The sequence below is a fragment of the Accipiter gentilis genome, chromosome 14 (genome assembly GCF_929443795.1).
Source record: "Accipiter gentilis chromosome 14, bAccGen1.1, whole genome shotgun sequence".
NCBI classification, from domain to species: domain Eukaryota; kingdom Metazoa; phylum Chordata; class Aves; order Accipitriformes; family Accipitridae; genus Astur; species Astur gentilis.
Window position 1 is genome coordinate 30,219,601 of NC_064893.1, and position 27,281 is coordinate 30,246,881.

At 53.0% G+C, this 27,281-nt stretch overlaps 2 protein-coding genes across 3 annotated transcripts in view; one reads left to right on the top strand and one right to left on the bottom strand.

The window, feature by feature from the left end:
* The first annotated feature begins 551 nt into the window (after window positions 1-551).
* On the top strand, window positions 552-8,238 carry ADRM1 (ADRM1 26S proteasome ubiquitin receptor). Of its 2 annotated transcripts, XM_049816359.1 has the most exons (10): window positions 552-625; window positions 1,618-1,828; window positions 2,094-2,210; window positions 2,291-2,414; window positions 2,843-2,929; window positions 5,203-5,284; window positions 5,519-5,748; window positions 6,063-6,220; window positions 7,231-7,333; window positions 8,015-8,238. In XM_049816359.1, the coding sequence occupies exons 2-10, from the start codon at window positions 1,619-1,621 to the stop codon at window positions 8,119-8,121; spliced, it is 1,218 nt and encodes a 405-aa protein (XP_049672316.1). In that variant the 5' UTR covers window positions 552-625; window position 1,618; the 3' UTR covers window positions 8,122-8,238. The 2 variants fall into 2 exon arrangements, with proteins under 2 accessions (XP_049672316.1, XP_049672317.1); XM_049816360.1 differs by lacking the exons at window positions 552-625; window positions 2,843-2,929.
* A 1,099-nt stretch (window positions 8,239-9,337) lies between these two features.
* LAMA5 (laminin subunit alpha 5) overlaps window positions 9,338-27,281 on the bottom strand; it is a 96,055-nt gene continuing 78,111 nt past the window's right edge. Inside the window, exons 42-80 of the mRNA XM_049816352.1 lie at window positions 26,615-26,728; window positions 26,201-26,328; window positions 25,897-25,977; window positions 25,236-25,450; window positions 24,567-24,667; window positions 23,904-24,084; window positions 23,484-23,627; window positions 23,249-23,400; window positions 23,063-23,173; window positions 21,909-22,020; window positions 21,184-21,354; window positions 19,992-20,188; window positions 19,781-19,897; window positions 19,549-19,703; window positions 19,184-19,325; window positions 18,774-18,876; window positions 18,576-18,689; window positions 18,276-18,455; window positions 17,737-17,879; window positions 17,311-17,496; window positions 16,889-17,025; window positions 16,286-16,439; window positions 16,013-16,146; window positions 15,731-15,893; window positions 15,109-15,240; window positions 14,765-14,916; window positions 14,251-14,383; window positions 13,843-13,983; window positions 13,495-13,625; window positions 13,245-13,412; window positions 13,017-13,149; window positions 12,718-12,875; window positions 12,405-12,591; window positions 11,987-12,139; window positions 11,708-11,867; window positions 11,492-11,622; window positions 11,298-11,388; window positions 10,317-10,436; window positions 9,338-10,178 (exon numbers count right to left, since the gene is read on the bottom strand). Of these exons, the coding sequence (XP_049672309.1) occupies window positions 10,024-10,178; window positions 10,317-10,436; window positions 11,298-11,388; window positions 11,492-11,622; window positions 11,708-11,867; window positions 11,987-12,139; window positions 12,405-12,591; window positions 12,718-12,875; window positions 13,017-13,149; window positions 13,245-13,412; window positions 13,495-13,625; window positions 13,843-13,983; window positions 14,251-14,383; window positions 14,765-14,916; window positions 15,109-15,240; window positions 15,731-15,893; window positions 16,013-16,146; window positions 16,286-16,439; window positions 16,889-17,025; window positions 17,311-17,496; window positions 17,737-17,879; window positions 18,276-18,455; window positions 18,576-18,689; window positions 18,774-18,876; window positions 19,184-19,325; window positions 19,549-19,703; window positions 19,781-19,897; window positions 19,992-20,188; window positions 21,184-21,354; window positions 21,909-22,020; window positions 23,063-23,173; window positions 23,249-23,400; window positions 23,484-23,627; window positions 23,904-24,084; window positions 24,567-24,667; window positions 25,236-25,450; window positions 25,897-25,977; window positions 26,201-26,328; window positions 26,615-26,728 (5,580 nt within the window). The 3' untranslated portion in view covers window positions 9,338-10,023. The remainder of the gene's footprint in view (window positions 10,179-10,316; window positions 10,437-11,297; window positions 11,389-11,491; window positions 11,623-11,707; window positions 11,868-11,986; window positions 12,140-12,404; window positions 12,592-12,717; window positions 12,876-13,016; window positions 13,150-13,244; window positions 13,413-13,494; window positions 13,626-13,842; window positions 13,984-14,250; window positions 14,384-14,764; window positions 14,917-15,108; window positions 15,241-15,730; window positions 15,894-16,012; window positions 16,147-16,285; window positions 16,440-16,888; window positions 17,026-17,310; window positions 17,497-17,736; window positions 17,880-18,275; window positions 18,456-18,575; window positions 18,690-18,773; window positions 18,877-19,183; window positions 19,326-19,548; window positions 19,704-19,780; window positions 19,898-19,991; window positions 20,189-21,183; window positions 21,355-21,908; window positions 22,021-23,062; window positions 23,174-23,248; window positions 23,401-23,483; window positions 23,628-23,903; window positions 24,085-24,566; window positions 24,668-25,235; window positions 25,451-25,896; window positions 25,978-26,200; window positions 26,329-26,614; window positions 26,729-27,281) is intronic.

Consider the following 27,281-nt stretch of genomic DNA (forward strand, 5'->3'; position numbering starts at 1 on the left):
TTCGTGTAATCATCGCTCCCCAAATTAACGCGGGCTGGAAGCACGTACCCTGAATGAACCCAGGAACACCAGGACTGACCAGCAGCCTTTATTCGGCGTTAATAATGAAAAACTATTTTTAAAAATGCTGTTTTTTTAGAAAAACAGGACGAAGACTTGGGGCGGGGGAGGCAGCTGCTCTCCTCCCTCCTCCTCGCTGGGCCTCACAGACCGGGCCGGCCCCGCCGGGCCCCGGCCCCGGGTGGGGGTCTTCCCGCCCGGCGCCTTCCCTCACGACCGGCGGCGGCGGGCAGCAGCCAGGCGCTTCGGGGAAGCCGGGTTCGTTCCTGTGTCACGTCTCCGATAACCCTCGCTGCCCCTCTCGGCGGTCGGTGCCGGTCCGGAGAGGAGCCGGGGCGGGGGAGCGCCGCCATCTTCCCCCGCCGTGACACAGCAGGGCGCCTCGCAGCGCCGCCGCTTGACTGACAGCCTCGCCGTCCAATCGCGCTCGGCCGCGGACCGCGGTGTGGGTGGGTGGGGGGCCGACCGTGCCGCTTTGCTCCGCCCGGCGGTGGGCGGGCTTCCGGCGCGCTGGGCAGGAAGAACCGGGCGGCGCAGGGCCTGCGGGCGGCGGCGGCGGCGGCAGGTACCGGTACCGGTAGCGGCGGGGCGAGGCGGGCCCGGTACCTCCGCGGCTCCCGGCGGCCCGGCCCGCCGCCTGCCTCCGCGCTCGCTGGGGGCCGGCCCGCGCGGGGAGAGCTGGGTCTGCTGCCGGGGGAGGCCCCGGGGAGGTTGGGGGGGGGGGGGGAACGGACGCGGCCCGGTGGCCTCGGGGCGGGGGGTGGGGGGGCCCGGCTGGAGATCGCGGCCTCCGGGCGGGAGGAGGAGGAGGAGGCCGCGGGCGGCCTGGGCCGGGCCGGGCTGTGCCGTGGTGCCGGCCTGCCCCCGCGGCCCGGCGTGCCGGCAGCCCCGGTCCGCTCCCGGTGTAGCGTGAGGGGCTGGGGCCGGTCGTGCCCCGCGACGGTGCCGGGTCGGAGCGGCCGGTACCGGTGGGTGCGCTCGGATCGGCCGGCGCCGGGTGGAGGCGGACGGACCGGGACGCGGTTTAAGCGGCAGTGCGAGCTTGGAAACAACTGCCAAGTCATGCAGGCCGAGCGGTGTCCCGGCATTAACGGCCCGGCCCGGCCTGTGGGGCCGGTGGGTGGTTTCCTCGGGAGAGGGGAGGGTGCCCGGGCAGGTCACCCGTGCGGGGGTGCGGTGGCACCCGGCAGCCTGCGGTTCTCTGCCGGCAGGCTGAAGCGGGAGTCCCAAAACCGGCGTTCGAGCAGGGTTTCCGGTAATTAAAACGTCCCCGATCCTGTGAACCGCGATAGGAACCGAAGGAGGAAGCGGCAGAGGGACGGTGGTTCCGTTTCCCAGGACCTTAGCAGATAGGCTCCTCTTTATTGGGGGAGATCTGCAGAGCATCCCGTCTTCATCCCGGGTTCTGCTTTAGCTCTCGTGGATTGCCCTGAAACCCTGCGGGCAGCGAGACAGATTCCTTTTGTGGAGCTCACTGGATAGAGATTGAAATTTGATATCGAGAAGAGAGAATATGGGAAGGTTTCTCACCACATCTGCTGCTCTCTCTCATTCCAGGATGTCTTCAGGCGCGTTATTTCCAAGCCTGGTGCCAGGCTCCCGTGGCTCTTCGAGCAAATACCTGGTGGAATTTCGGGCAGGGAAGATGTCCCTGAAAGGCAGCACTGTAACCCCAGACAAGAGAAAAGGCCTCGTGTACATCCAGCAAACTGATGATTCCCTCATTCACTTCTGCTGGAAGGACAGGACTTCGGGCAACGTTGAAGATGTGAGTACGGTTTTGTGTTTCAGTGCTGAGGCGTTAAGTCGCAGTCTGTCTTGTCTTTGTTCCGCTGGCGCTGCTGAAAGAGCTTCTCCAAGACAAATTACGATGAGAACGCCACTGTGGCCTGACAGACCTGCGCTTTCAAATCCTCTCCGCTCTGAGGAGCAGGTGGAGGAAGGTTTGGGGAGGAGGGTAGAGGTTTTGGGGGGGCTAACAGGAATATCCGGGTATTTTCTCACACGCTTGTTCCTACTGCCCCGTTTTCCAGGATTTGATTATTTTTCCTGACGACTGTGAATTCAAGAGGGTACCTCAGTGCACTACCGGCCGCGTGTATGTATTGAAGTTCAAGGCAGGATCAAAACGACTCTTCTTCTGGATGCAGGTTTGTGGGAGGTCAATAACAAAAGGTCTTGGAACAAAATACTTCCAGTTTGACTCGTACCAAGAGCAACTTTCTTGCAGGAGCCGAAGACGGACAAGGACGAAGAACACTGCCGTAAAGTGAACGAGTATCTCAACAATCCACCAATGCCTGGTGCTTTGGGTGGAAATGCAAGCGGAGGCCACGAGCTCTCGGCATTAGGAGGTACAGTCCATTCTCTGCTCCTTCATGTGAGAGGCTTTTTTCTTTAAACATCTATTTTTGGAATAAGCACTTATAGTTCCCTAGGAAGAAATTCCTGATGGCTGTGGAGGGTGAGTTGGGGACGATGTTAATACCAGAAGTGTAAACGTGCTCCCAGCAAAATAAACTGTGCTGTTACAATAGGTGCAGGCTGAAAGTTAAGACTGCCAGAAGAAATCTCTCTTTGTTTCCAGTAGATTCTCTGGAGTCTTACCTCTTTATGAAGCCAAGTTGCATTTATCTTTTATGAGCATCATGAATCAGTAAACACTTGAAACTGCTTTTTCCATACAGAATGTGATGCCAATTAATCTCCTGCTGTTTGAGCCGGAGTGCTGTGAAAAAAACCTATGTGAATATGTTGTGTTTCAGAATGTTTTTGTTTTTAGGTGAGGGTGGCTTGCAAAGCCTTCTTGGAAACATGAGCCATAACCAGCTCATGCAGCTGATCGGACCAACGGGCTTAGGAGGACTTGGTAAAATGCTTTAATATATTTATGCCAAAATGGTATTTTCTCCTGCCAGGTTAAATCTTACCTGACAATATTTTCAAGTAGTGCTATTGATTTGAATAGCGCTTCTTTCACGTAAGAAAGCAAGGCCCTGCCTCCAAGATGAGCTAAGGGGCAAAAAAAGGATGCAGGAAACGAAGGGTACCAGATTCTACATGGCACTCATCTTAGGGCTTGGTCTGCAAGGAACGGTTCTGTTCCTTGCTCCACTGAATCTTTTGCTTTTTTTTTTTCCTCCTTTTTTCTACCCCTCCTCTTCCTCCTAAATATTCACTGGAGCAGGGACTGAAAACCAGGGATTCGTTCCTGGTGGATGTCCCAGTTACTAAGCTGTGGAGTTGCTCGTATTGTCTCTGGTCCAGTGAATATTTGTGTGCAAAGTAGAAAGAGTTCAAGAGGAAGGTTGGAGCGTACCCACCCCACAGCACTCTCTAGTCAGAGCAGTGAGGCTCAGGTTAGGGCTTTCTCTCCTGGGCCACGCTGGGGAGAGCTTGAATCGCCGTGCTGTTTTTCGGAAGGGGATGAGAGGTGTCTTGGAGTCCCTGCTGTGGTCTGTTCTTAACGCTGTCCATGCTCCAAGCCCAATAGAGCATTTTCTGAGCGGTCAGACCCTCGAGTGGAAGTAGGCAAAGGAATGCTTGGCAGGTGGCAGTGACTAAGGTTCTGTGCTTAAGCTCCAAAGTCCATTTTTGCGGATCTAGCTCGCGTCTGTTTAGCTTCAGATGCAAATCTCATGTTGCTGGGATGTTCAGATGCAAATCTCTTGTTACTGTTGGAAGATTCTGGCTTTTTAGGATGTGTTTGGAAAAGATTTTCCTTCTTGAAGCTTCACGTGACTCCCGAGACTGTCTTCCTCTTCTTCTCAACACTTTTTCTCAGCAGCTCTTCTTTCTTTGCCTTTACATCTAGCCATAAGACAGCTTGTCATGAAGCTCACTACTGTAACACAAAGAAAACCATCTGCTTGCCGGCAAATGGTGGTTGTGATGAATCTGTGTTGATCTCTTCCCCCAGTAGCGTCTTGTTCTTTTGCATCTGGTTTGCATCTCTCTCGGAACTCTGTCTTTATTGCAGAGCTCCTGCAACAAGGGAGCTTTCTTGCTCCTGGATAAACTTTCCTAGCAAGGGCAAGCAGAGTAGAGTAGCGTGTGGTACAGCCTGGTTAGCTTCACGCTGCCATTCCTGCTGCTGGGGAAGCTCTGTGATTAGTGAACAGAAGTGTTACGGGCGTGGATCCATAGGAGTGGGCTCTATACAAAGGAGGGAGCTGGAGGCTGGTGCTTGCTCTGACCTCTGGTGGTTTGCAGCTTTGGTTAATGACGTGTTTGCTAATGGAGCGCTGGCGTTCTGTCCTCTGCTTGCAGGTGGTTACCAAAAGGTGGGTGATGAATGCAGGTGCTCGTGTAGGGACGTGTATCTAATTAAATGTGGTACAAGAAACCACTGGATGGGAAGCGTGTGGTAAATGGAGCGTTTCGCTAGTGTGGCTCAAAGGAATTCTAGCGGGACAATCAGTCACTGACCGCTCTAGTGGACCTAGAAGCCAGGCCTTTCCCCAGCTCTTCTTAGCTGATGTTCTTGACGCTGTGATAAGTCCTTGGTGGTTGGGATGTGAGGATGAAGGAGGCCAATTCTGATTTCTTTTGCATATGATGGTTGGCTGAAAGGCCGAGTGTGGGTTTCCTGCTGCGTTTCCTGATCGCCGCTCTACTGGGAGCGCTGTGTTTGTGTGCGGGGTTGTCCTTACTTTGCCTACGAAGCGTTTAAGGACTCAGCTGGTTCTGCTGCTGCATCTCTGCGTTAGGTTTGAAGCTGCAAACCCCAGGTGTATGGGGAGACAGTGGTGGTGACTCAAAGGCTGACTCTGTAATCTTCTGCTGAGGGCCTTGGCTTTAGAGAAAAGCTGGATTTTGGGGAAGCAGTAGATTGAAGAGAGGGCTGTGTTACAGCGATCGTGTATGGACGGCACAAACCTTGTGTACATCTAGAAATTGAGTCATTTCTAAGACGTGCAACTCTATAAGGCAGTTTTCTAATAGGGATGCAAGACCAGAAAACGAGAGCTGTTAATTTATAGAAGGGGGTGGGGGGGTTGGTCTGGGCTCTTTCACCCCCTCCTCCTTTATTTTAGCAAATAAAACCTTTCAGGTACAAGAGTGACCTCTCTAGAGTAGAGAGGTGCAAAAACCATGAAGAAATAAATTTCTAAACCTGTTCTTCTTTTATGTTTACGGAAGGTGGGCTGGGTGCACTGACGGGTCCTGGGCTGGCCAGTTTGCTTGGAAGTGGGGGACCCCCGACCAGCAGTTCATCATCCAGGTAGGACGCCTGTCTGGTTTGGGTTTGTCATAGTTCTGTAACGTAAAGTTGCCACCTCTGTGGGAGGAATCGTGGCCTACTGAGCAGGAAATATGATGGGAATTAAGACTGCTTATTATCTCTCTAAAATGAGGTGGGAGCTCTTCACGGTAAGGGCTTGAAAAGAAGCTTTTCAGAATACAAGAGGCAAAGCTGTTTTTTCAGGGAATTAATTATACTAATTATCTTCTCCAGCTCTCGCAGCCAATCAGCTGCTGTGACGCCATCTTCCACAACTTCTTCTACACGTGTAACGCCTGCCCCGTCCGTTCCTGCGGCTGCGTCTGTGACCAGTCCGAGCCCCGTACCAAGCTCGGGTAATGGAACCAGCTCAGCCACAAGCCCAACCCAGCCCATTCAATTGAGTGACCTTCAGAACATTTTAGCTACTATGAATGTGCCATCTGGAGCAGGAGGGCAGCAAGGTAATGGTGTTCTGACCAGACAGCTGTTGGATCCAGGAGTCCTTTGGAGCTGTTTTACTCTCCTGTCCTGTTCCAAATTGGTTTGAAAGGTCTCTTAGATTTTTTTTGGGGGGGGCTTCTTTTTTTCATTTGAATGCAGTTCTTGGCTGCTTCAAGAGTCTTATTCTCAATCCAAAACTGAGGGAGGGAGAAAGGATGCTCAGCAGTGTGCTAACTACATTTCAGTACTCCTCAGACTAGATCATTTGGTTTACGTGACAAAAACATGGGCTTTTGTGCATAGTCTAACAGCCAATCCTTTATTTTCTTCCTAGTTGACCTGGCAACTGTTCTGACACCCGAGATAATGGCTCCCATCCTGGCCAACGCTGAAGTTCAAGAACGGTTGATGCCTTACCTTCCCTCGGGGGAATCTCTGCCGCAGACTGCAGAAGAGATTCAGAATACCCTGACGTCTCCTCAGTTTCAGCAGGTAGATGCATAGCTGTCATGGGAAGTGCAGTTCTCCTTCTCTCCTCCCCCACGTGGCAGGATTTGCCTTGCCCTGCTTTTTCAGGTTACTGATACTGTTCAGAGTAGGGAGTTGCTTAGTAGAAGTGGGAAGGAGGAGGAACATGGTTTAATGCAGCACTAGTTCTTCCTTTCTGCAGTCACCTGAGGGCAGATTGGAATATGGTTTCCTTTTTTTTTTTTCTTTTTTTTTTTTTTTCTTTTGGAATTGGGCTTTACCTTTCTCTTTATTACAAATGCTCTCTGGCAAATGACAGGAGTAGTAGCAAATTTGTTATTACCCATCAGAGAGTGGCTTGTCAGCAGTCTCCTTAAAGATCAAGTGACTAAACATATGGAAGGGAAGAGAACAGATGCTGATGTTGACAGCACTACATCCCTTGTTCCTCTTGAAACACTAGTACTTAATTCCAGGAGCGTCTGTGGATGATTAAAGCTGGAGTGTTACAGGCCAATTTGAACTAGTTACACCGATTGATTTAAATTTGTCAATTTGCAAAATTTCAGTGGCTAAGATGACTGTTTTTAGTTTAAACTACAGCAGCTCTTTTGTGCAGGCAAGACTCGGAAGCGAGGGGTGTTTTTAATTGGTGATTTGATGAGAGTATCTGCCTCTAGATAGAAGTTTAAGTTGTTGTCCATGCAGTAAACCAACTGGAGGTTATGTCGCTGTGGTTTGGTGTGTTGCTCAGTCTAGCAGGCTTACCAGTTTGTGCTTACTGGCATCTAGCTGGTTAAGAGCAGACATTGTTCCCGACTGCAGAATCCGCACAGGGCCTGTGGTGTAGTGGCATTTTGAAGCCAGCCCACAGCGCAGTAGTTGATCCAGGAGAGCGGCTGCTCCCAGGCTGGCCGTACGGTCAGAACCGCACTGCTCTCCTCACGCGGGTATCGCTCAGTAGCCACCTGATGCTGGAGAAACGTGATGCAAACACTATTTTTTTTTTTGACGCTGTTGACTCCGATTCACAGGCATTGAGCATGTTCAGTGCTGCCTTAGCTTCAGGACAGCTTGGCCCACTAATGAGTCAGTTTGGCTTACCTGCAGAGGCAGTAGATGCAGCAAATAAAGGAGGTAAGTATTGGTGCTGTTGGGAAAACGATGAAGTGGTTTGTTGGGGTGTTTTTGTTTTGTTTTTTTTTTTTTTTTGTGTGCCATTGAATATGGAATGTAATGATTAGCTGCTGAGTAACTGTCAGTAGCTGATTCTTGCACTGTTCTTTTTTACAATGAAAAGGCGACTGCCTCAGGTGTTGTCCAGCAGACACAGCGTGATGTCATATGTGCATTTAGAGAAGTCGGGGTTCTGCAAAGAGATGTGCTGAGCAGCCTTGGCATTGTTTCTTGCTAGAGATGCCAAAGGCTCTGGAGATGTCACAGTGTCCTTGTTCAGGAATGCCTTTTTTGTGGGAGTCTTTAAAAGAGTAATTTCAAATAAGTAAGTGCACAGCTGTGGCCTGTAGCACTGGGGGGAGGGATAGCTGTTTTCCCTGATGAGCTTTTAGCATCCATTCCATGACTGAAGTAATTCTGGTCTTAGGCTGCCTGCACACAGAGTTAAAGAGCAGAAAACAGTGGCTTTGTCAGGGAGATCCCAATGGGCGTTATAAAGGAGTGTTAAAATTTTCTTCCTTGCTAACAGATTCTTACTAAAGCAAGTGTTTATTTTCCAAGTAATGAAGCTTAACCTCATGTGGACAATGAACTCCATCCCAGAAAGAGCAAAGTGAAATAACTAATGTGTTTAACTTCTAGATGTAGAAGCATTTGCCAAAGCAATGCAGAACAGTGTCAAGTCAGACCAAAAGGAAGGAGACTCTAAGGACAAGAAAGATGAAGAGGAAGATATGAGTTTAGATTAAGTTATTTGCTCTTCCTTACAGATATTCCTAGATACTAACTTAAGCAACTGCAGTAGGATTACTAACTTCATATTATGCTTATATAAATCTACAAATAAAGGAATTTTCTTTATCTGCCATACTGTTCTTTCTCAGTCTATGTAACATGCACTGAAGCAGTACTTGCTCTTTATGTTGAGTTGCTTACTGTTCAGTTTTGATGCTTTTGATATCAGGCTAGACTAATTTTTCTGATTTCCTTGTGATAGAAGGGTTGAGCCCCTGATTATAGGAGTAGCGAGCATCTCAAGGCCACACTGCTGCCTGCCATCCCATTTTGGGTCCACCAGGTTGCGAGCTGCAGGGCTGCCAGCTCACCCAGTCGTTGTCCCACATGTACTGCTGCAAGGGTTGTCCTATCCTGGGTGCAGGACTTCACCTTCAAACACGAGGAGGTTCACCATCATGAACACCCAAGTGCTCCCGCTGCAGCTGCTGTACTAGGAGGGAGCTGCTTATGGCAAATATAGCTCTAAGGTCCCCATTGTGCCACTTCCCCGAGGCAGTGATTTATTCCTCTTCCAGTTCTACATCAGCCTCATACTTGCTCTTCACCAGTAAAGTGAAAGAGAGTAACATAAAACTTTATTCGACTCCAAAGCACGTACCAGTGATTTACAAAGACCACCTTTAATACTACAACTTAAAAACAGGTCATAATTACATTTGTTTAAGATGGACATGTTAAAAACCCATTTTACAATATTTACCCCTCATAAAAAAACCCACAATATAATGATATAAGTTATAAGTCCATTTCAGAAGCAAGATTTTGTCCCCAAGTGGCTAGATATATATATACATACACACAAATATATAAATGATGTGTAAGTGCACAAGTGAACTAGGTGTCCTGGGAGAAAAAGGTTTTTTCAAGTGAAGACTGCACTACAAGAGGCATGAGTGAGGCTGGACAGGAGAAGGAAAGGGCTGGCAGGGTGGGCGAGGGCTGAGCGACACCTCCCATACCCAGCCAGGCTCAGAGGTAACCTTTCTTTATTCCCTTTCAAGCAACAGTTTCTTGCTTCATGCAACAGGACTTTTGTCAGTGTATCTACCAGTGCTGAATGCAACTGCAGAGAGTCAAAGTGGTATTTGTGTCTTTCTGCTTGCCCTCAGCAGTTCTCCCAGCCTATTTTGTTCTTTTTTTTTTTTTTATTCTTATAAATTAATCTGGTAAGATGCTAATTCTGTGAACAGAATTTTGTCTGATTTCCCCCCTTGCAGAGCTCTTTGCATAGCAGTGGCAGGTGAACTGAGACTGCCCTTGGGGGGAGGTTAAATGCGTCCTTGCTTATAAAAACACAAAAGTGATGGAATTAATCCAGTTTGTCCTAATTGCATTTATTATAAAACAGAAACTGCCTACAGCCTTTAGCAGAAGACAGTCTGTGACTGTTATTAATAGCCTCGGTGTTCGTGAACTAAATCTATGTGCGTTGTAGGTGTGGGGTAAAGGGAACAGGATTTAGGTAGGACATGATGTACGGCTGCTGTCTGCTTCAGCCCACGCTCCACAGAGGACAGTTGCTCTTACCACAAGGCACGTGGCAGCGTTGAGTCCTGCTGCAGATGCTTGACCACCGGGGAAGGACTCCGACCTGTCTCCACATCCTGCTCCAACTTTTTGGTTGTATTTGTGAGAGATGTCCCCAAAGTGCCCCCTTCTCCCCTCCTTCCTCCCGTGCCCTGCTTCCCCTTGGATTCGTGGCCCCTCTCTGGTTTTGGCCCCAGACTTGCGCCTGCAGTCACTGGAGATCAAGTATGTTTGACCACAGTTAATGTTATCGAGTAGGTGACGTCTGGGGCCCCAGGAGCAGTGCAGCTTTCTGTCAGTCAGGCTGTACACAGAGGTGCACTTACTTACAGCACAGGGCAACCCTTGAGGCCAACGGAGCCCCTGACAGTCCTGGCTCGCGGCAGGTCCACGTGGCTCCGGTTAATCACCAGGTTCCTTATACAGCCCACGTAATGAGGGAGGGGAGGTAACGGTGACACTGTGCTGGCCTTGTCTGTCTCTGCAAAAGGAACAAGTAAAAGCAAGCATTAGTCTGGCTAATAACAGGGCAGGGGGTTAAGTACCTCTTACTTGCCCCAGGAATAGTATCTCTTGGCTTTGGGGTATTTCTCTTTGGAGCGTGTCTTTCCCAACTCACCTGGCAGCCCTCCCACGTAGAAGGTCGCCCTTGTGCTGGGTGCAGGAGCCTGGCTGGGTCCCACTGTGTAGTTGCCTTCCGTGTCCACATCAATCTGGATTATGTTTTTCCATTTGGTAACTTCGAAAGAAAACAACAGTCAGTGCTGCTTCCCTACCCGCAGAGCAAGTCCACCTCCACCCTCGGGCCCAGACCAGTGCTGGAGCAGAGCAAAACTATTGGGAGGGTGAGTGGACCTGGCCTGGCTCTTGGGAAACACCCAGAGTCTGGACAGCCTCCCCAAAATCTGTCCTGCAGCCACCCATAAAGCACCGTGTCTGGCCCTAGCGAAGAGGACTGCCCTCTCCCAGCGAGGCAGGATGGCACATGCCGAGCGTAAGGGGATCAGCTCAGACCGGCTCCAGACACGGATGGGGAGGGGTCCTGTAGCTGAAAATGCACCAGCAGCACACGATGGCTCTCACCCAGTGCTGGGTCAAGCAAGATGAGGGCTAAAAATAGAGCTGTGCCAAGATGGGGGCTGTAGCTGTGACCCCCCCCAACCCCAGAAAGGGCTTGATGCAAAACCTTAGCACTTGCTCGATGGCAACTACGTTAAAGGCTGAGTTTTGCCTGTACAGGTGTGAATCCTGCAAATCACCGGTCCCAGCTGTGGGCTTTGAGCCCTTTGAACACACTCTGCACCAGAGCAAGTTGGGCTTTCACTTTCAGCAGGACACGACATCCCTGGCCTCGCCGGCTGCTCCATGATCTCAGGAAACACCCTGTCTCCTGTCCACCAGATCTGACAGCACTAACAAGATCAGGCAAGGACTCTTATTAATTAGGAAATTACTTAATAGAAGCTACAATCTCCCAAGTTAAGTGCATATAGGTGGGAGCTGGGGTTTAAGGAAGAGCCCCAGGGTTCCCCTAGGAGATGTGGGCTGAGCAGCAGGAGTGGAGCAGCGTCCCAGAGCCAAGTGCAGGCTGTCACCTCACCTGCAATAGTGTGCCACTGCCCATCGCAGAGAGATGGGCACGTCACCGATGCGGAGAACTCGTCAGCCCCAGTGTTCACTCTCGCAGTGACCTGGTGTGTGAGACAAATGCATTAGAGACCAGTGAGCTGAGCAGGATGGGCAAGAGACAGCCACTGCCTCTGAAAACCTGTGGGGAAGCCACCCCCCCACTACCTTTGTCTCCTCCATGTACAGCAGGAGATGGTGGCATCTCCTCGTGCTGACGTGGAAAATGAGGCCAGAGGCACTGCGGGGACGGACCTCCATTGTCACCTCCAGGTCCTGCTCAGTCACCACCGCATCAGCTGGAAGAGAAATGCCACTGGTGAGGAGAGGGACAAGGGACCTCCCCCGAGATGTGTCCCTCCCAGTCCCGGGGCCATGGGGTACCTAGGATGATGGACCCGCCATCTGCAGCGAAGAAGACCCCGCTCTCCAGTGCGCCCTCATAGCACGGCGTCACCCCGAAGGTGCGTGAAGGGGGACCCAGGGGCCTCCCGTCCAGCTGTGGGTTCCTCAGGCAGCCGTCGAAGCTGGAGGCCGATGCAACCTGCCGAGACGCCATGGGGGTGAGCGCAGAGGGGCTAAAAACTGGCAGGCATGGCGTGATGCCACGGGACTGGGAACTGGCAGAGATAGACCGATGCTGTGGGACCACCAAGCCCTTACCGGTATGTGAGCCTTGGCTTTTCCAGCTGGGACCCCCCCTACATACAAGGGGGTCCGGGCCACAAAGAGCCCTGCAGTGGCCACCGCGGCATCCTGGGCTCGTAGCCCATCGATGACCAGCTGGGCTCGGCTCTGGTCTCTGCTGAAGAAGACCTGCAAGGACCAAAGGTCAGTGCCAGGGCTGGGGGCTTCCCAGGTTGGGAGGAGCCTCAGGGCTGTGCCCAGGGAAGGGAGACCTCAGCTCGGAGGTTCAGCCAGCCCTGGCTGCATTTTTGCTGTCCCCTTTGCTTCCATGGGACCGTGGGTGTCCCGGGTGCAATTAGGAAGCGATGCCCAGAGCAGAGCTGCACTGAGCTAACCCCTGCAGGGGAGCGATGTGGCTCGGGGAGGTCCTGCCGAGCCCTGACCCTCCGCTCACCGTGTGCCACTGCCGGTCGCGGTACTTGTCTTTGCTGCGGATGCGCAGCCGGCGCCCGCCGACATCCACCAAGAAGACAAAGCGCCCGTTGGAGACAAGGAGAGCCATAAAGGCACCCTGCTCGCCGGCCACGTAGAAGAGCAGCCCGCTGGAGGAGTTCAGCTTCACCTCCAGGGAGAAGTGGGACCTGCAGGGACACGGGGAGGGGGTGATGGGAGCACCCTGCTTGCCCACAACTGCAAGGGAAACCTGCCCTCCAAGCGATGGTCCCTGGGGCCAAGCTTGGGTGGGGTGGACACGGGATGAACCTCACCTCCGCCCAAAGGAGGCTGGGATCTCCTCGAACTCCCAGCGACTGCTCGGGGTCCCCCCAAAGCGGAAGGTTCCCCTGGCTGCGCGGGGTTGTGGGTGCAGCCGGCAGAGCCTGTTCTGATCGTGGCGGCGGTCCTTCGAGGCAGGCTTGCCCGGCACCTACAGAAGATGCACCAAGGAATGGAGTGAGGGGAGCTTCCCTGCGGGTGTCACGGGGCAGAGGTGGTTGGTGAGGGAGCAACAGTGGCATCTGAGGAGGACGGGGAAGAGGATGTGGGGAGTTTCAGCAGCAGCTGGTACCTTGTGTTTCCGCCTGTCCTTCCTCGGAGTGACTCTGAGCTGTTGTGGCTGCTCACCCCAGGGACAGCTCATGGTGACGTTGATGCTCTCCATGTTCTGCTGCAGGTCCACCACCATCTGTGGCTCTGACATCCTACGTGCAGGGAGAAGAGGTCCCTGTCACCAGGCCACCTAGGAGGTGGGAAGGGGCTGAGCCCTGCTCTCCAGAATTAGCACAGAAATGCTCACCGCTTGACAAAGACATTCCCGATGCAGCCAGTGAGGTTGCTGAGGGCACCCAGCTCCGGTGAACCCCCAAGCTGGAAGAGCGGCTGCCCGTCCTGGCGTCGCTGCCGCCGGCCAGGCCCAGCACCTGTCGCAGTGTCCTGCCGTTCATCATCCACGTACAGCCGGACCCTGTGGGAGATGAGCAGCACCAGCTGAGCAGGTCTCTGTGGCTGTTGGCACCCCATCCGCCATACGCCACCAGGACACGTACCCACGGGCGTCGCTGTAGAAGGCCACATAGTGGGTCCTGTCATCTGCATAGGCATTTTCGGTGGTGACTTCGGTTTCCAGCAGGTTCAAGGCCAGCTGGCCCCTCTGGAGGGACACCTGGCACATCCCCTCCTGCAGAAAGCATAACCCCATTGCTGCTCAGCAGCTGAAGCCCCAAAGAAGGGCCCATTTCCTCACCACCCTCCAGGAGCTCAGGGTACAGGTTTCACTGTGGATTCACCCTCTGGCCCCACCAAAATCCCCCCTTTTCCCAAGCACCATCCTCAGAGCAGGAACAGATATTCCTGTCCTGCTGCTGGGATACCCAGGGGGGACTACAGGTACCCACCTGGGTGGTGTGGTGGTAGAGCAGCCCCTCGCGCTGGCTCGTCCGGAAGCTGAAGCCGCTGTAGAAGTCCCGCAGCCCTGGCACGTCCTTCAGGGCCAGGGTCAGGTAGCCGTGGCCATGGACGCTGACTGAGCGAGCCACCTGCGAGGGACACAGCGGAGGTGAGGCGAGAGCCCAGCCCTGGCACTGTAGGGGTGCTGGGAGGGTAACTGAGATGCTCAGATCCTCGCTGGGTCTGGCCAGTGCTACGGCCAGCCGCGTGGAGCACCTTGCCACAACCCCCCTGCACTGAGGACCTGGGGGGTTTAAGCTTGTTTCTGTGTGAACAAGGGGAGATTGAGCCTGTCCTGCAGGTCCTGTGCTCCCTTTCCCCACCATGCTGGCCAGGCTGCCAGGGCTTGTGCTTACCAGGAGGTCTGAGGTGCACCCGTAGCTCACGCCGACGGTGCTCATGCGTTTCAGGTCGACGTATTTGCCGAGAGCCTTCAAGCCCTTCATGCAGCCTCGGATGGGCCCACCCGTGGGGAAGAGTGCTTTCAAGCTGCAGGAGAAGCAGGTGGTGTTACCAGGCCAGCCCAGCCCCAGGCAGGATCTGGCCCTGCAGCCCTTCAAACAGAATGCCTGGGAAGGACGTGTGATGGCCACGGGTATCTCCAGTGCCTCAGGTACAAGGCTGCTCCAAAACACCCAGCGTGGCAAAGGAGGACTCAGTGACACCCACCAACACCTCAGCCCTCACCAGAGATGGAGATGTCCCATCCTCAAAAGCTCACGGTGATGGGCAGGAAGAGGAAATCTTCCCCCCAGAGCTTCAGCAAGGCTCTGACAGCCCTGGATGTGGCTGGGAAAGGGTCAGGGCCACCACCAGGGACGCTGGAGGGGAAGATGTGGACTGTCCCACCCCACCGCCGGCTGGACTCACCTGGGGGGCAGTGCAGCTGGGGGCACACCACCCAGGTAGTAGGAGACAGCATTCTCCAGTGAGTTCTCCTGCTCCACCATGAAGATGGTGAGGCGCTCCAGCCGCACCAGGATGCGCTTCTTGTTATTCATTTTGAGGAGAAAAATCTGGATCTGGAGACAGAGGAGAAAAATGATCTGCCAGCCTGGGGCAATTAGGTACATCACAGAGAGCAGCAGGAGGTGTCCAGTTCGTGGCTTTAGCCAAAGAACTTCTTGCAGCTCCACCCTGCCAAAAAATACACAAGGGTCCAGGTGTCCCCTCCACCCTCCAAATGAGCTGGGCAGGCAGCTGTTCCCCCTTACCGCTTTGTTTGTGGTGCTGCTGATGGTGAGGGAGGAGGAGTTGCTGCTGGGTTTTGCCACCTCCAGGCCGGTGCTGAAGTCATAGTAAAGCACCAGCTTCCCATCCCGGATGGCCAGACACAGGAACTGACCCTGGGGGAGGCAGAACGGACACTCAGCCCCACATCCTGGTGTTAGCGTGCAGTCATGGTACTGAGCCCGACCTGTCCTTTAGGACTGGTGGGAGCAGGTCCCACTGCCAGTGCCCTGACACATTGCTGTCAACGTTCTCACTGCCATTGCCCTGACGCTGGAGCACAAGGATAGCACTGCAAGCTGGAAATGCTCCTTGCAGCGCTACCTGCTCCAGTGAACCCTGGTCCAGCTTGGAGGGTCTGTGCTTGGGTGCTCTCCACATTCAAGGGAGTCCTTCCAGCACCAGAGAAGTGATTGCTGTGAGGTTTTGGTCCAGCCCTCTTGTGGCTTTTAACAATAGCGCAGAAATATTGCTCAAAGCAGCCCTGCCATCTCCAAAGCCCTCTTCTCACCAGTGTCCTGAACTGGGAATGCCTACAAGTGGGGCTGGAATTGTCCCATCCCAACAGCTGAGGCGTGAAGGCTCCCCAGGGGAGCAAGCACCTGCCTGGTTCTCCAAGAAGAAGAGGATGCCGTTGTAGGAGACCACCCGTATCTCCTGCTCGAAGCGCTTGGTCGTGCCAAACTGGCTCTCAAACTTGATCTCCGCATAACCGGTGCCATCAAAGTAGGAGCCGTCAGTCAACCAGGGGTCTCCTGTGGACTTGGACCTGAGCCACACAAGAAGAGGCACGAGGCATCACTCCAAAGCCAGCTGCCATGCTTTGGGGCAGCTGAGGGTCAAGCGCCATGGACCAGAGCCGCCACCAGCCTGGGCACAGTGCCCTACCTTGCACAGGGCTTCTCAGCAGTGGTATCCAGCTGGAAGGTGCGTTGGAAGTTGTACAGGCTCACCACCTCCTCGTTCAGTGTGTCCAGCTCCAGGCACCCACGGTAGTTGGGATAGCGCAAAGTGGGAGGAGGCTGGGAATGAAACCGGACGGTTAGGGCAAGTTGATCCTGGTTTTCCAATGAAATCAAGGGTTTTCCCCTCCAAGAAGCTCCAAAGGTATCACTGATACCGCCTAGAAAACCGAACCTCCCTCCCTGCTGCCTGTCTCACCGTGAAGCTGGAAGGGTAGCCACCCACGTAGAAGACCACGTTGCGCGGGTTGAGGTTGAGCAGCCCCTGCTCCCCCTTGGCCACACTGTCTCCCTTGGTCTCATGCACCGTCTGCCTCTCCACGATCACCGACATGTGCCCATACTGCAGGATCCTGCAGCAGGGAGGGGTGGTCAAGACAAGGGGAGACCCCAAGAGAGGAGCAAACCTTGCCCTCCCTGAGCAAAGAGCCTCCCACACACAGCCCCACCAAAAAGGAGTGCATCTCCCACTGGGGACCCCCACAGCAGGAGTGCATTGAAAGGACTCAGCACTCATGTTATCAGCACTGCCACAAGGCTGAATGGACCCTCCATGATGAACTTCATCTTTCTTCTCCTACAGGTACCCCCAGACCCTCCATGACCTGGTAAGACACCATCTCCCTGCTAGTTTTTTTTGAGGTATTTCAGTGTTGATCATTTAGGGATGACTGGATGATGGAGTCCACAGCAACCCTACAAGCCCAGGACCCACCTGGGCTTGGGCATAGCACTACCTACATCTGCTGCAGGGACAGTCTCCCGCTGAACTTCCTCAGGATTCATCCCATCAGTCTCCTACCTGTTGATGCTGATAGTAGCAAACTGCTCTCCAATATCCTCATCGACGGTTAGGGAGGCTGGCTCCTCATCGCCCAGTTTGTAGATCCACTGCACTTTGTGGTCCTTAAGCACAATGCCCAGGTAGTCTCCAGTGGCCTGAATGCAGGGAGAGACAGGGCCACACAGTGGCATTTGAGACAGATGGGAGCGCCAAGTGATGCTCTCCCCGATGCTCCCAGGGCTGCCCCAGCCAAGCACCCACATTCACACTGTTCTCCCCATCCAGGCTGACAGCTGCACCCAGAGCCTGTTCATGTTCCCCAAAAAGACACTCAGGGAGCAGGAAAAGGTCAAGGGGCTGACATCCAGGCATGATCCCCCATTGATGCTACCAATATGGGCTCCTGCTGCCCTCATCCTGCCCGCACCGCACCATCTCACCTCCCGGCTGCCCAGGTACAACACGAACCGCCCCTCCTCTGTCCCGTCCTGCCGTCGCTGCCGGCTCCTGGGCTCAGGGTTTTGGATGTAGAATTTCAGGGATGTATATGCTGCCAAATCCTGCAGGTTGCTGGGCATCCTGACCTGCACACCCGAGCTGCCGTTGAACTTCATGGGGACTTTAACCTGGAGGGAGAGAAGTCCAAACCCACGGCATTAAAACCACTGCTGCTGTCTCTCTCATCACTGCCAGCTCTACCAAGTCAAAGCATTTTCTGGAGTCTTCCCATGAGAATAGAACCCTGTCTGGTGGCCCCAGAGCTCTTCTAGATATCTCTCCCATTTGCATACTGCCCTCAGGTAAGCCCTCACTCACCCCAAGTCCCCGGCACCCTATGCACAGACCTCACCCTCCCACAAACCTACCTTGCTGGCAGCGTTCCTCGCCTGCGTGATGAGCTGCCGGATCCGCACAATGTTCTCTGACACGGTTGCGTTCTTGTTCCTCCTGTTCTCCAGGCTGCTCAGCTTCCCCAGCAACAGCGGGATGGTGCTTTCCAGGCTGGACACTGGGGTGGAGAGGAGCCAGGAGTTTTGAAGTTTAGTGAGGAAGGGAGATGTAAAGCCAAAGTAGTTTTGAGACATGCACGTCAAAGCAATGGCAGCTGAGAGCAGAGTCACAGAATGTTCCCCTAAAGCCAGAAGCATTGATGGGGCACTGTGAAAATGCTCTAGTGTGTGTAATTTCCTGCAGTAAAGGTGTAAGCAGTATAGACATTGCAGGGAGAGAAAAAAAATTAAGGGACAGGACTTAAAGCACCCAGTATTGGCCGCCACCTCCCTCTACTCTTGACCTGGAGGTGCAAAGCACAGCTTCCAAAAGCACAGAGCTCTCTGGGGACATCTGTCCACGCACAGGCTCGTGCCACACTCAGCCCTGGCAGCTCAGCAGGCTCAGCACTCACCAGATTTCCTGGCATCCTGGACTGCCTGGTTCAGGTCTTCATTTCGAAGGTCTCCATACTGGTCTTTCCACTCATCCAGATTCTTCTTCATGGTGCTCAGGGTATCTTCCACTCTTGCAGCTGTTTCATTGGCCTCGGCAGCTGCTGCTTTGGCATTCTGGATTGTCTCTTTTGTGTCCTCTGGAAAGAGAGGACAAAAATCTCTGCGATAGCCAGGAGCGGGGAGGAAACACCCTTGCGTCACAGCCTGGGTGTGAGGAAAGGAGCAGAGAGAACCAGCCTAGCTACGCCAGGACAAACCTTGTTCCCTGCCCAGCATGTCCTGCACAGACTGGAGCTGGCTCAGGAGCTGCTCCTTCTTCACACGGAGGTCAGCCAGCTTGTCCTTTGCTGTCTGCAGAGCGCCTTGAATAGCTGCAATTAAAGAAACATATACGTTATGTGTTGGATTTCAGTCCAGCCCTAAGGACATCACACCCTACAAGGAGCCTCTCTCACCCCCATTGAGTTTTCTCTGCTCTCTCCTCACAGCCTCCTCCAGGTTGCTGCTGTTCCTCTTCAGCTCTTTAGAGATGGCCCCGAGATTTTCTGATATGACACTCTGTAAAACAAACATGCACTGCCTGGGAGTCTGAAGAGGAGTTCCAGTCTCCCATCCCAACTGCACACAAAAATGCTCGTTCAGACAACTGCAGTGGCGTGTGAGGCTGGGGTGTGATGGGTAGACCCAAACCCCCAGAGTCTGGCCCCAGCTGTGGCAGAAGCTCTGCTCACTGGCTCTCCTGCCCCCTCCCTCAAGTGTTAGAGGGAAGGGGCAGCAGAGCCCCACGTAAGGGTGTGAGAAGTTGGAGGACTGTCGAGAGAGTTTGGCTTTTGCTCATCTTCATGGGGCTCCCCACAGCACATACCATCAAAGCCTCACTGGCTGCCTCATTAGCATCGTGGGCTGCTCGCTCGGCTTTTTTCACAGCTTCAATGATGCTGGCGTAGGCATTAGAGGCATCGATCGCCCGCTGGATAAAGCCATCCTGGTTTGTGCCCTGGATAATGCTGTGTTGGAAGATGAAGCCGTCAAGTCTACGAAGACTGCTCTTGCCAGCCTTTGCGTTCCCTTTGGGGAACCCCTTTGGGTTCCTCATCACAACATGTTCTCCAGCATAAAGCTTTGGAGATAGCATCTGGGTGCTCCCCTGCCATGGTGTGGGGCTGCAGTTTCCCATCCAACTCTGGCAGGAGATGGTCTGACTACTGAGGGTCAGGACTTGTTCCTCACCTGGACAGGTTCCTTGCAAGCTCATCCAGGAGCCGGGCATGCTCCTCTGCCTGCTCCACAATAGGGATCTTGCTGCTGGCTGGGGAGAACTTCTTGACCCGCTCAGTCAGGGGCAGCTTTGCCCCATCCAGCAGGGCTGCCAGCTTCTCGTATGCCTGCAAGGACACACGTCACTCCTGAGGCCTGCCACCCCCTTGCACTCTGCCCATGCTGAAGCACCTCCATCACTCACCTCCTTTGCAGTCTCCATCTTCTGTAGGAAGTCGGAGACGTGGGCCAGGGAGTCCTTGGCCATCCTCAGGGTCTCCTGCACCAGTGCATGCTGCTTTTGGAGTTCCCGGCTCTTTTGCTAGACACACAGACGCAGGGTTAGGCACTGGCAGGCCTGGGGCAGGCTGCCCCTTCACTGCATGCCACTACAGGACCACCCCGTAAAGCTCTACCTGACTCTCCTCCAGGTTGTTGCGGTTCAGGCTGTTCAAATCCTCCGTTTGCCTGGTTTTGTTCACAGCCTCGTTGAGGGCGTCGCGGAGATCCATTAGCTGGGAGCTGTGCTGTGCCAGCTGGTCCCGGATGCTGCTCACCAGGTCCTGGTTGGACTGCCAGCGGGCGTGCAGCTCATTCTTCACCCGATGCAGCACTGAGGATTGAGGAGATGAGAACTATTGCTAATTCATCCTCCTGTGTTAAAGGGCTCTTTCTGTGCTTGGCTGCAGAAAAGCCTGGTTCTGGTCTCACTTGGCAGGTATCAAGGCCAGAAGTGACGGTCTTCCCTCCCTCCCTCTTTCATAGAATCATAGAATCCTTTAGGTTGGAAAAGACCTTTAAGATCATTGAGTCCAATCGTCAACCCAACACCACCATGCCCACTAAACCATGTCCTGGATAGCAGAGGATCTCATCCAACATTGTCTCCAAATCCCCAGTGCTGGTGAGAGGGATGGGATCTTTTTCAGAAAGACACCCAGCCATGCCTGAAAGGCTCCAGATGATGGAGAAACCCCACCTGAGGCCTGTTCCAGTGCTTGATTACTCCTACTGTGAAAAATTACTTATTTCTAGCAAGAACCAGTTTATAATTCCAGCTTTCAGGTGCTGAATTGTGTTTTGCCTCTGCCTGTTAATCAGAAGCCCTTGCTTCCCGCACTGCCAGCGTGCCTGGTTATACAGTGGGACTCACTCCCCTCACTCCTGCAAAGGATGTTCTCAGGACAGCAGAGCTACCATGGGTGGTGGGCTGCTGGTTGTTACTCTGAAACCCTTTCCTGGCACAGTGAATATGAAGAAACATGAGGTGACTTATTCACATCCACATGTGATGTGAATACATCACATAATAATAACTCCTGTTTCGAAGTGTGGTAATTTTTGGTCATCAAACAGAACTACTCCATTAGTACAATCTGCTCTAAAATTTGCCTTAAGGGAAAAGGAACCACAAATGATACCACTGGAGTGTCACAAGGGACTCTGAAACTACCGTAAAACTTGTTGGGGGTGCCTGTCTATAAAGAGCACTCTCCAAATGTGACCATGATGTGTAGCATCCGCATGGGCTCCAAGCCAGGCTATCAGGAATGGCTAGACCCAGCAGGATCTGTGCAGCCCTGTCCCATGCCACTGAGCTGGACTCACACTTCTGAGCCTCCTCATGCTCATGCCTTGCCAGCTCTTCCTGGCTGCCCAGACTCCGCTCCTTCATCTCCCTCAGCATTCTTTCCACCTCAGCCATCTTCTGCCGAAATTCCTCAGTGGAGGTGGTGCTGGTGTTTGCTGCACCAAACCTGGCCATCTGCCGCACCAAGTCTGCAGAGAAATCCAGATCTCCTGTTAGTATTGACCAACCCAAGTCCTTTGTAATCCCCCGAGATCCTTCCTCTCTTACACCACCCTCAACAAACCGCAGCCAGCTTTCATGCAGTACTCGGACACCCAAATTGCTCGAGATCACTCAGAAGTATTGCCCCACATTTGTGTCTCCTTGGCTGTTACAGTAACACATGCTACATCCTAAGCATCTTTTTGTGGCTTTACTTCCTCTCCTAGATCCCGTCACTCCCTGTTTTGCTAAATCTTTCCTGAAGCAGTAGTGCAGATTGCCTCAGTTTTATGCATTTTAATAACATTTGTGCAAGTTTAATGTGTTTTTTCTGAAGATTCTGTTTAGCCAAACAGCTGGGACTCACAATAAGCCTGGTCTACCTGAACAACCAGAATTCTGCAGGGATCTTCATTTCATTTGTACTTCCCCTCGTTTTCTCCATGGCTCTAAGTGATGCAGTACTCAGTGCTGTTTGAAAGCAAGAGGATGGCATTCCCAGCAGGAGAAACCCACAAAGCAGAGACCCTTCTTCACCTACCTGTAATGCCTTTCTGAATGCTTTGGATATTTAGCAGGAGCTGCTCCCCCCTCTGGTAGGTCTCTCTTGTGTGCTGCTCAATCTGGTTTGCTTCTCTGTGAGTCATTGTCATCTACAACAAAAAACACTGGCTTAGCTGAAGTATGAGATTATGTTTTATGTGATCTGTCAGCATGAAAGATATTCCCCAGAGGCACATAAGGCTTGGGAATGTACAGCTTTTTACGTCTTTGAACTATGTCTCCTCCAACAGCCTTGCCCTGTGGTGCTCACCTACAATGCGTTTAGTGATGGTCTTATTTAGTACCTTCAGAGAAGCAAAAGCAATAAATGCAGCTCCAATGCAACAGGCTCTGGATCCTGAAACAGCCCTAAGACCACAGAGGACAGCACTATCCTGCACTCTTAACACAGGACAAGCCCTAGAGCCTGGAGCCAGGCCCACCTGAGTCCTGACCACAACACAAGAAGAGATGGAGGGCTGCAGTTTGACTGTTCAGAGCGTAGATGTGTGCAGATGTACGTATACACAGAGGCAGTTTGTCCATGCAGCTGCCCGAGGACGTGCATCATCAAATAGAGACTTTTCACTCTCCCTTAGATTAGGAGCAGGCAGTTTATAAATCAAATCAGATCAAATCTTGCTCAGTTTTTAAGTTCTCTGAAGACAGAACTAGTGTTTTTTAGACTGTATGGAGATTGCATCTTGCAAAAGGTGTTACTGTACCGAGGCCTCCAATGACTAATACAATCAAAAGTGTTGACCCATTTGCTGACAGGGCCCAGGCTCTCCCGGCCACAGCATGCATACATCCAGGATGGACCTGGATGTTTACGTTCCCTTCCTCATACGCTTCTTCTATAAATGACATTTTGTTGAATCTATTTTTACTGGTTGAAGTTGGAGCCGCCTCAAAAGCAAGTAATTGAGAAACAACCATCAGTATCACAGGACGTTCAACAGTACTCCAAGGCAAGAATGCAGGTAATCTACCTTGAGCATCTAAGTAAGAGACCCCAATCTCCCAGCCTAGTGCTAGCTGGGCAGGAGATCCATCCTGCCTGAACTAGGCTCCTCACAGCCTTCAAAGGCCACATTTTAGGTAAAAGGAGGGACTCGTGCTCTGGCAAAGGAAGATGGAGAAATACCCTACTTTGTGCTGCAGTGCATTCAGGTCCTGCGTGAGGTCCACATTCTCATCCTCCAGCTCGTCAGCCCTTTGTCTGACCTTATTCATGGCTCTCTGGTACTCACGGAGCTGGTTCTGGAAAAAAAGAGGTGAAATCAGGCCAACAGGCCAGGAAACGTGGGCGAAAGTGATGTTAAGCCTTCCACATACAGCGACAGTTGCCATAGTGCTGTTGAGACCGTGGAGGCGAGCCCAGGCGATGGAGCTGGCGTTGAGGTTGACCAGCTGGCTATGAATGGAGGGGAAGGACATCTCGATGTTCTGCAGATCTTCCAGCAGAAGCAGGACGCAGCTGTCGCACACTGCCAGGGTAATGGAGCGGTCAGCACAGCGGCCTTTCTCGTGGCTTCCCTTACCTCCTTCCCCAGGACTGCAGGATACAGACCTTCACACCTCATGCTGTCTGGGCCGTTTGCCACGGGGATCTCATACTCATGCATGCAGACATCACACTGCTTCCCCGTCAGTCCGTTGGAGCAAGTGCATTCCCCCGTGCGTGGGTCGCAGGAGCCCCCTCTGCACTCGCACTCTGCCAAGTTTAAGAACAGGGAAATGCCCGTGGCATCATTTTGTGCTGTCACCACCCCAGAGGGGAAGGAGTAGTTTTATTCCAGCTGTGCAATTGCATCTCTGCTTACCTACATGCCACTGCTGGGGATTTCCCTGTGCACATAGTAACATGCACAGGACCCCAGATAGCAGTCAGTTGTTTTCCACCTTTAACAATTCAACAAGCACACATGCCACCAATGCCTTGTCTCACTCCTCCACATGCAGAACCCAACCCCCAGGAAGCAGGACTCACTTGTACAGCCGCTCTCGCTGAAGCCCCAGTAGCCTGGGGCACACTGCTGGCAGCGTGAGCCGCTGACACCGGGCAGGCAGCTGCACTGGCCAGTCTGTGCGTGGCAGCTGCTCCCCACAGCGCCGACATCACAGTCACACCTCTGGCAGCCAGAGCATCCCTCGAAGCCATAGTATCCCTCCTAGGGAAAAGCAGGACAGTGGGTGCCCTGTTCAGCAAGAGGGCATGTGTGCCTCCCTCCTGGGGCAGGCTGAGGTGACATTGGACCCCAGCTTGCTTTCTAGGAGTGTTTTCACCACAACAAAACTCATATCAACATGGCAAAGATGTGGAGTTGCAGTAAGAACCCAGACACACCACAGCACTGCCCTGCAAACCTGCCCTTGCCCTGCAACACCCATGCTGGACGCATACAGGAAAATGGGGTTTATTGCAGTTTCCCAAAGGGTACCCACATTATTGCCCAGGCTGCAGCTGAATGCTGCTGCCCCCTCCATTGCTTGCTGCCAGATCATTAATAGACTTTTGCCATGTATAGGCAGGTCATGCAAATCCAGCCTTAACCACCTGGCTGCCAGTACCGCTCTACTCATAGGCCTGGGGATGACACGCCGGTGCTGTGCCAAGGACAAGGCACCATCCCAGTACACAGGTGGCCCTTACCTCGCAGCGGTCGCAGTGCTGGCCTGTCACTCCAGTCTTGCAGAAGCACTGCCCAGTTTGTGGATGGCATGAGTCAGTCCCACAAGGTGAACAGTTGCACTCTGCCAGGGAAAAATACACCCAGTTATACACTGAAGAGCATGCTCAGTCACTCACAAACCTTATTCCCAACATGGAATCCCATTTCCCCCTTATCTTTCACAGTCAGAGCGAAGATAGAGCCTCTCTCCTCTTGGATTTGCTCCTCCCAACAACTTACTCCCACAATACCTGCCCAGGGCAGACGCCCTTTTATGAGCTGCAATTTGGCTCCTGCTCCTCAGAGGGAGATGAGCAGCGCTGGGAGTGGGCTGTGCAAACCCACACTCCCGAGGGATTGCCAGCACTGCTGCGGTGGTAGCTGCTCAGGGCAAGACCGTTCCAGCTTGGGTGTGGTTTGGCAGCTAGCATTTGGGGCTGGATTGGAGGTTATGAAGTTGTGATGCTGGAGGGAAGGTTGTTGGAGTTGTTTTTTTTCTTATTGTCATGTTTAGAGGATGCCTGCAAGGTGTGCAATCAAGCGTGTGACTCACTGGGGCAAGGCACAGCCTGGCTAAGGTGCTAAACACATCCACAGTCAGTCTATCCATCTTGCCCCCCACCCCAGCACTTGCTGCCTGCCCCACTCACGTGTGCAGTTCTTGGCTGCCACTGCATCACCATAGTAGCCGGAGGCGCAGACCTCGCACCGCGCACCAGCCGTGTGGTGCATGCACCCCGTGCAGGCACCCGTCAGGGAGTCGCAGCTGCTGAACAGCATGTTGGGATCCGTGTTCCCGCTGCAGTCACAGGGCTGGCACGAGCTGCCTATCACCAAGGGATTGCCGTAGTATCCTGGGGCACACCTGGAAAAATATGGCAAGTTAAAACACAGTCAGGGCATTGGGGTGATCCCTGCCGCTCATGCCTGCACCATGCTTGAGTTGTGCAATTATAACAGTGCATGCATCCAACACTTGTAACTGTTGCAACCCTCGGGGATCTCAAAGCACTTTGTGTTTTGCCTCATGATGCCTCAGAAAGGTGCCTTTATCACGCACTGCAAGTTAAGGCAAAGCATAGCTAAGGAATACACCCATGGTAACACAATATATCATCAGCAGAGACAGCAATAGGGCATTTGCAGGCTGAAAAGGACTGAAAGAAATCCTGCGAGAGCTAAGCACACTGGGAGCAGAGCCAACCATTTCCTCTGCAGTCTTTACTAGGACAACTTCTTTCCTGCCACACCAGTGGCTGCAGGGGACTAGTGTGTCTGAGGCCCCCGAAACATGGGTACCATGACCCTTACCGCTCACAGTTGGGTCCAGCGTAGCCGGGCTTACAGAGGCACTGTGTGTTGGAGCCCTTATGGACACAACCAATGGCAAAACTGAAACGATAAGGGGTAAACAGGAAGGTGTAGTTAGCCCTGATGTGGTGTCAGGGGAGCTGATCATTTGGTGTGGGCTGCTGGGGCCTTGGGTAAGAGGCCATGGCCAAGGCTGGCATTGGGACACCCACCGGTGCCAAGCCAGTACCCTGATGTGGCACAGCATGGCTCCCAGTGGTTAAGCAGTGAGGCCAACTAGGCAATCGCATCCAAGGGTCCTTACTTGTTGGAGGCAACTGAAAGAGGGCACGGACATCCAACACACTGCAGGCGTTCTTCGGCAGAGTGGCTGCCCACGTAGCCATCCTTGCATCGCTCACAGTGGTCTCCCTCTGTGTTGTGCTGGCAGTTCTGCAAGGAAAAGGCAGGCGGCAGGCTCAGCACTGACAGCAAGAAATGGTGTGTTGCACAAAGAATTCCTCACCAGATCTCTGGATGCTTCAGTCCTTCCTCTTTCCCAAAAAAGTCTTTCACCCTAAACTGACCCCGAGCAGGACCACCCCTGAAATGGCACATGCAGCTAATGCTCCAATTCAGGCACGGTCCTGTCAGCTCAGTTAGTATGTGAAGAGCTTTTTAATTGCACACTACAGACCTTACAACTCCAAAATATCACACTGTTTTACTGTTTACTTACAAGGCATATCCCAGAGCCTGGCAGGCACTGATCTGAGTGGCCGTTGCAATGACATGGGATGCATTTTCCCAGAAAGAGCCCCTTGGTGTCCCTGTAGTAACCTGGAGCACATTCCTGAGGAGACAGAAAAAGATGGAGATCTGAAAAACAGCCTGATACATTCAGGCAGAGAGACTAATTTAGTTTCCATGACAGAATTCCCACAGGGTTGTTCTGATGGAGAAGAGATTAAAAGCAAAAATAAAGATTTTTCAGTGCAGTTTCTTCCTGCTCCTCGTCAGTATAAGATAACTGGCCAGACAGAAGGACCTATTCTTCCAAGGTACCACATGCACTTAATTTTGGTCTGCAACAGCTGAATGACTTCCCCATCATGCCTCTTCCAAGAAGGCAGATGCAGCTAATGCACCTCTCCCAGGTGCACTGTGTTGTTGTGGGAGAGGAGCTGGGAGCAGGGTGGTATGGGGGAACCTGGGAGATGTTGTTCCTTCCCCCAGCACAACTTAAACTGTGATTTCAACTGAAGCCCTCAGGGGTCAGCTTGGAAGCTGGTACTCTGGCACCAGTGCTTTGCACAAACATCCAAACCCCACAGCTGCCACCCACACTGAGCACAAGAGGTGGCCGAGGTCCCAAACGGCAGCTGTTTCACCTCCCTCTGCCTGAA

What these genes read in the sequence shown, in the direction of transcription:
- ADRM1 (XM_049816359.1), top strand. Translation starts at nt 1,619, where the DNA reads ATGTCTTCAGGCGCGTTATTTCCAAGCCTGGTGCCAGGCTCCCGTGGC. An exon ending in CGAGCTCTCGGCATTAGGAG is followed by an intron (nt 2,415 to 2,842) that starts GTACAGTCCATT and finishes TTTTGTTTTTAG; the next exon opens with GTGAGGGTGGCTTGCAAAGC. An exon ending in TGGAGCAGGAGGGCAGCAAG is followed by an intron (nt 5,749 to 6,062) that starts GTAATGGTGTTC and finishes TTTTCTTCCTAG; the next exon opens with TTGACCTGGCAACTGTTCTG.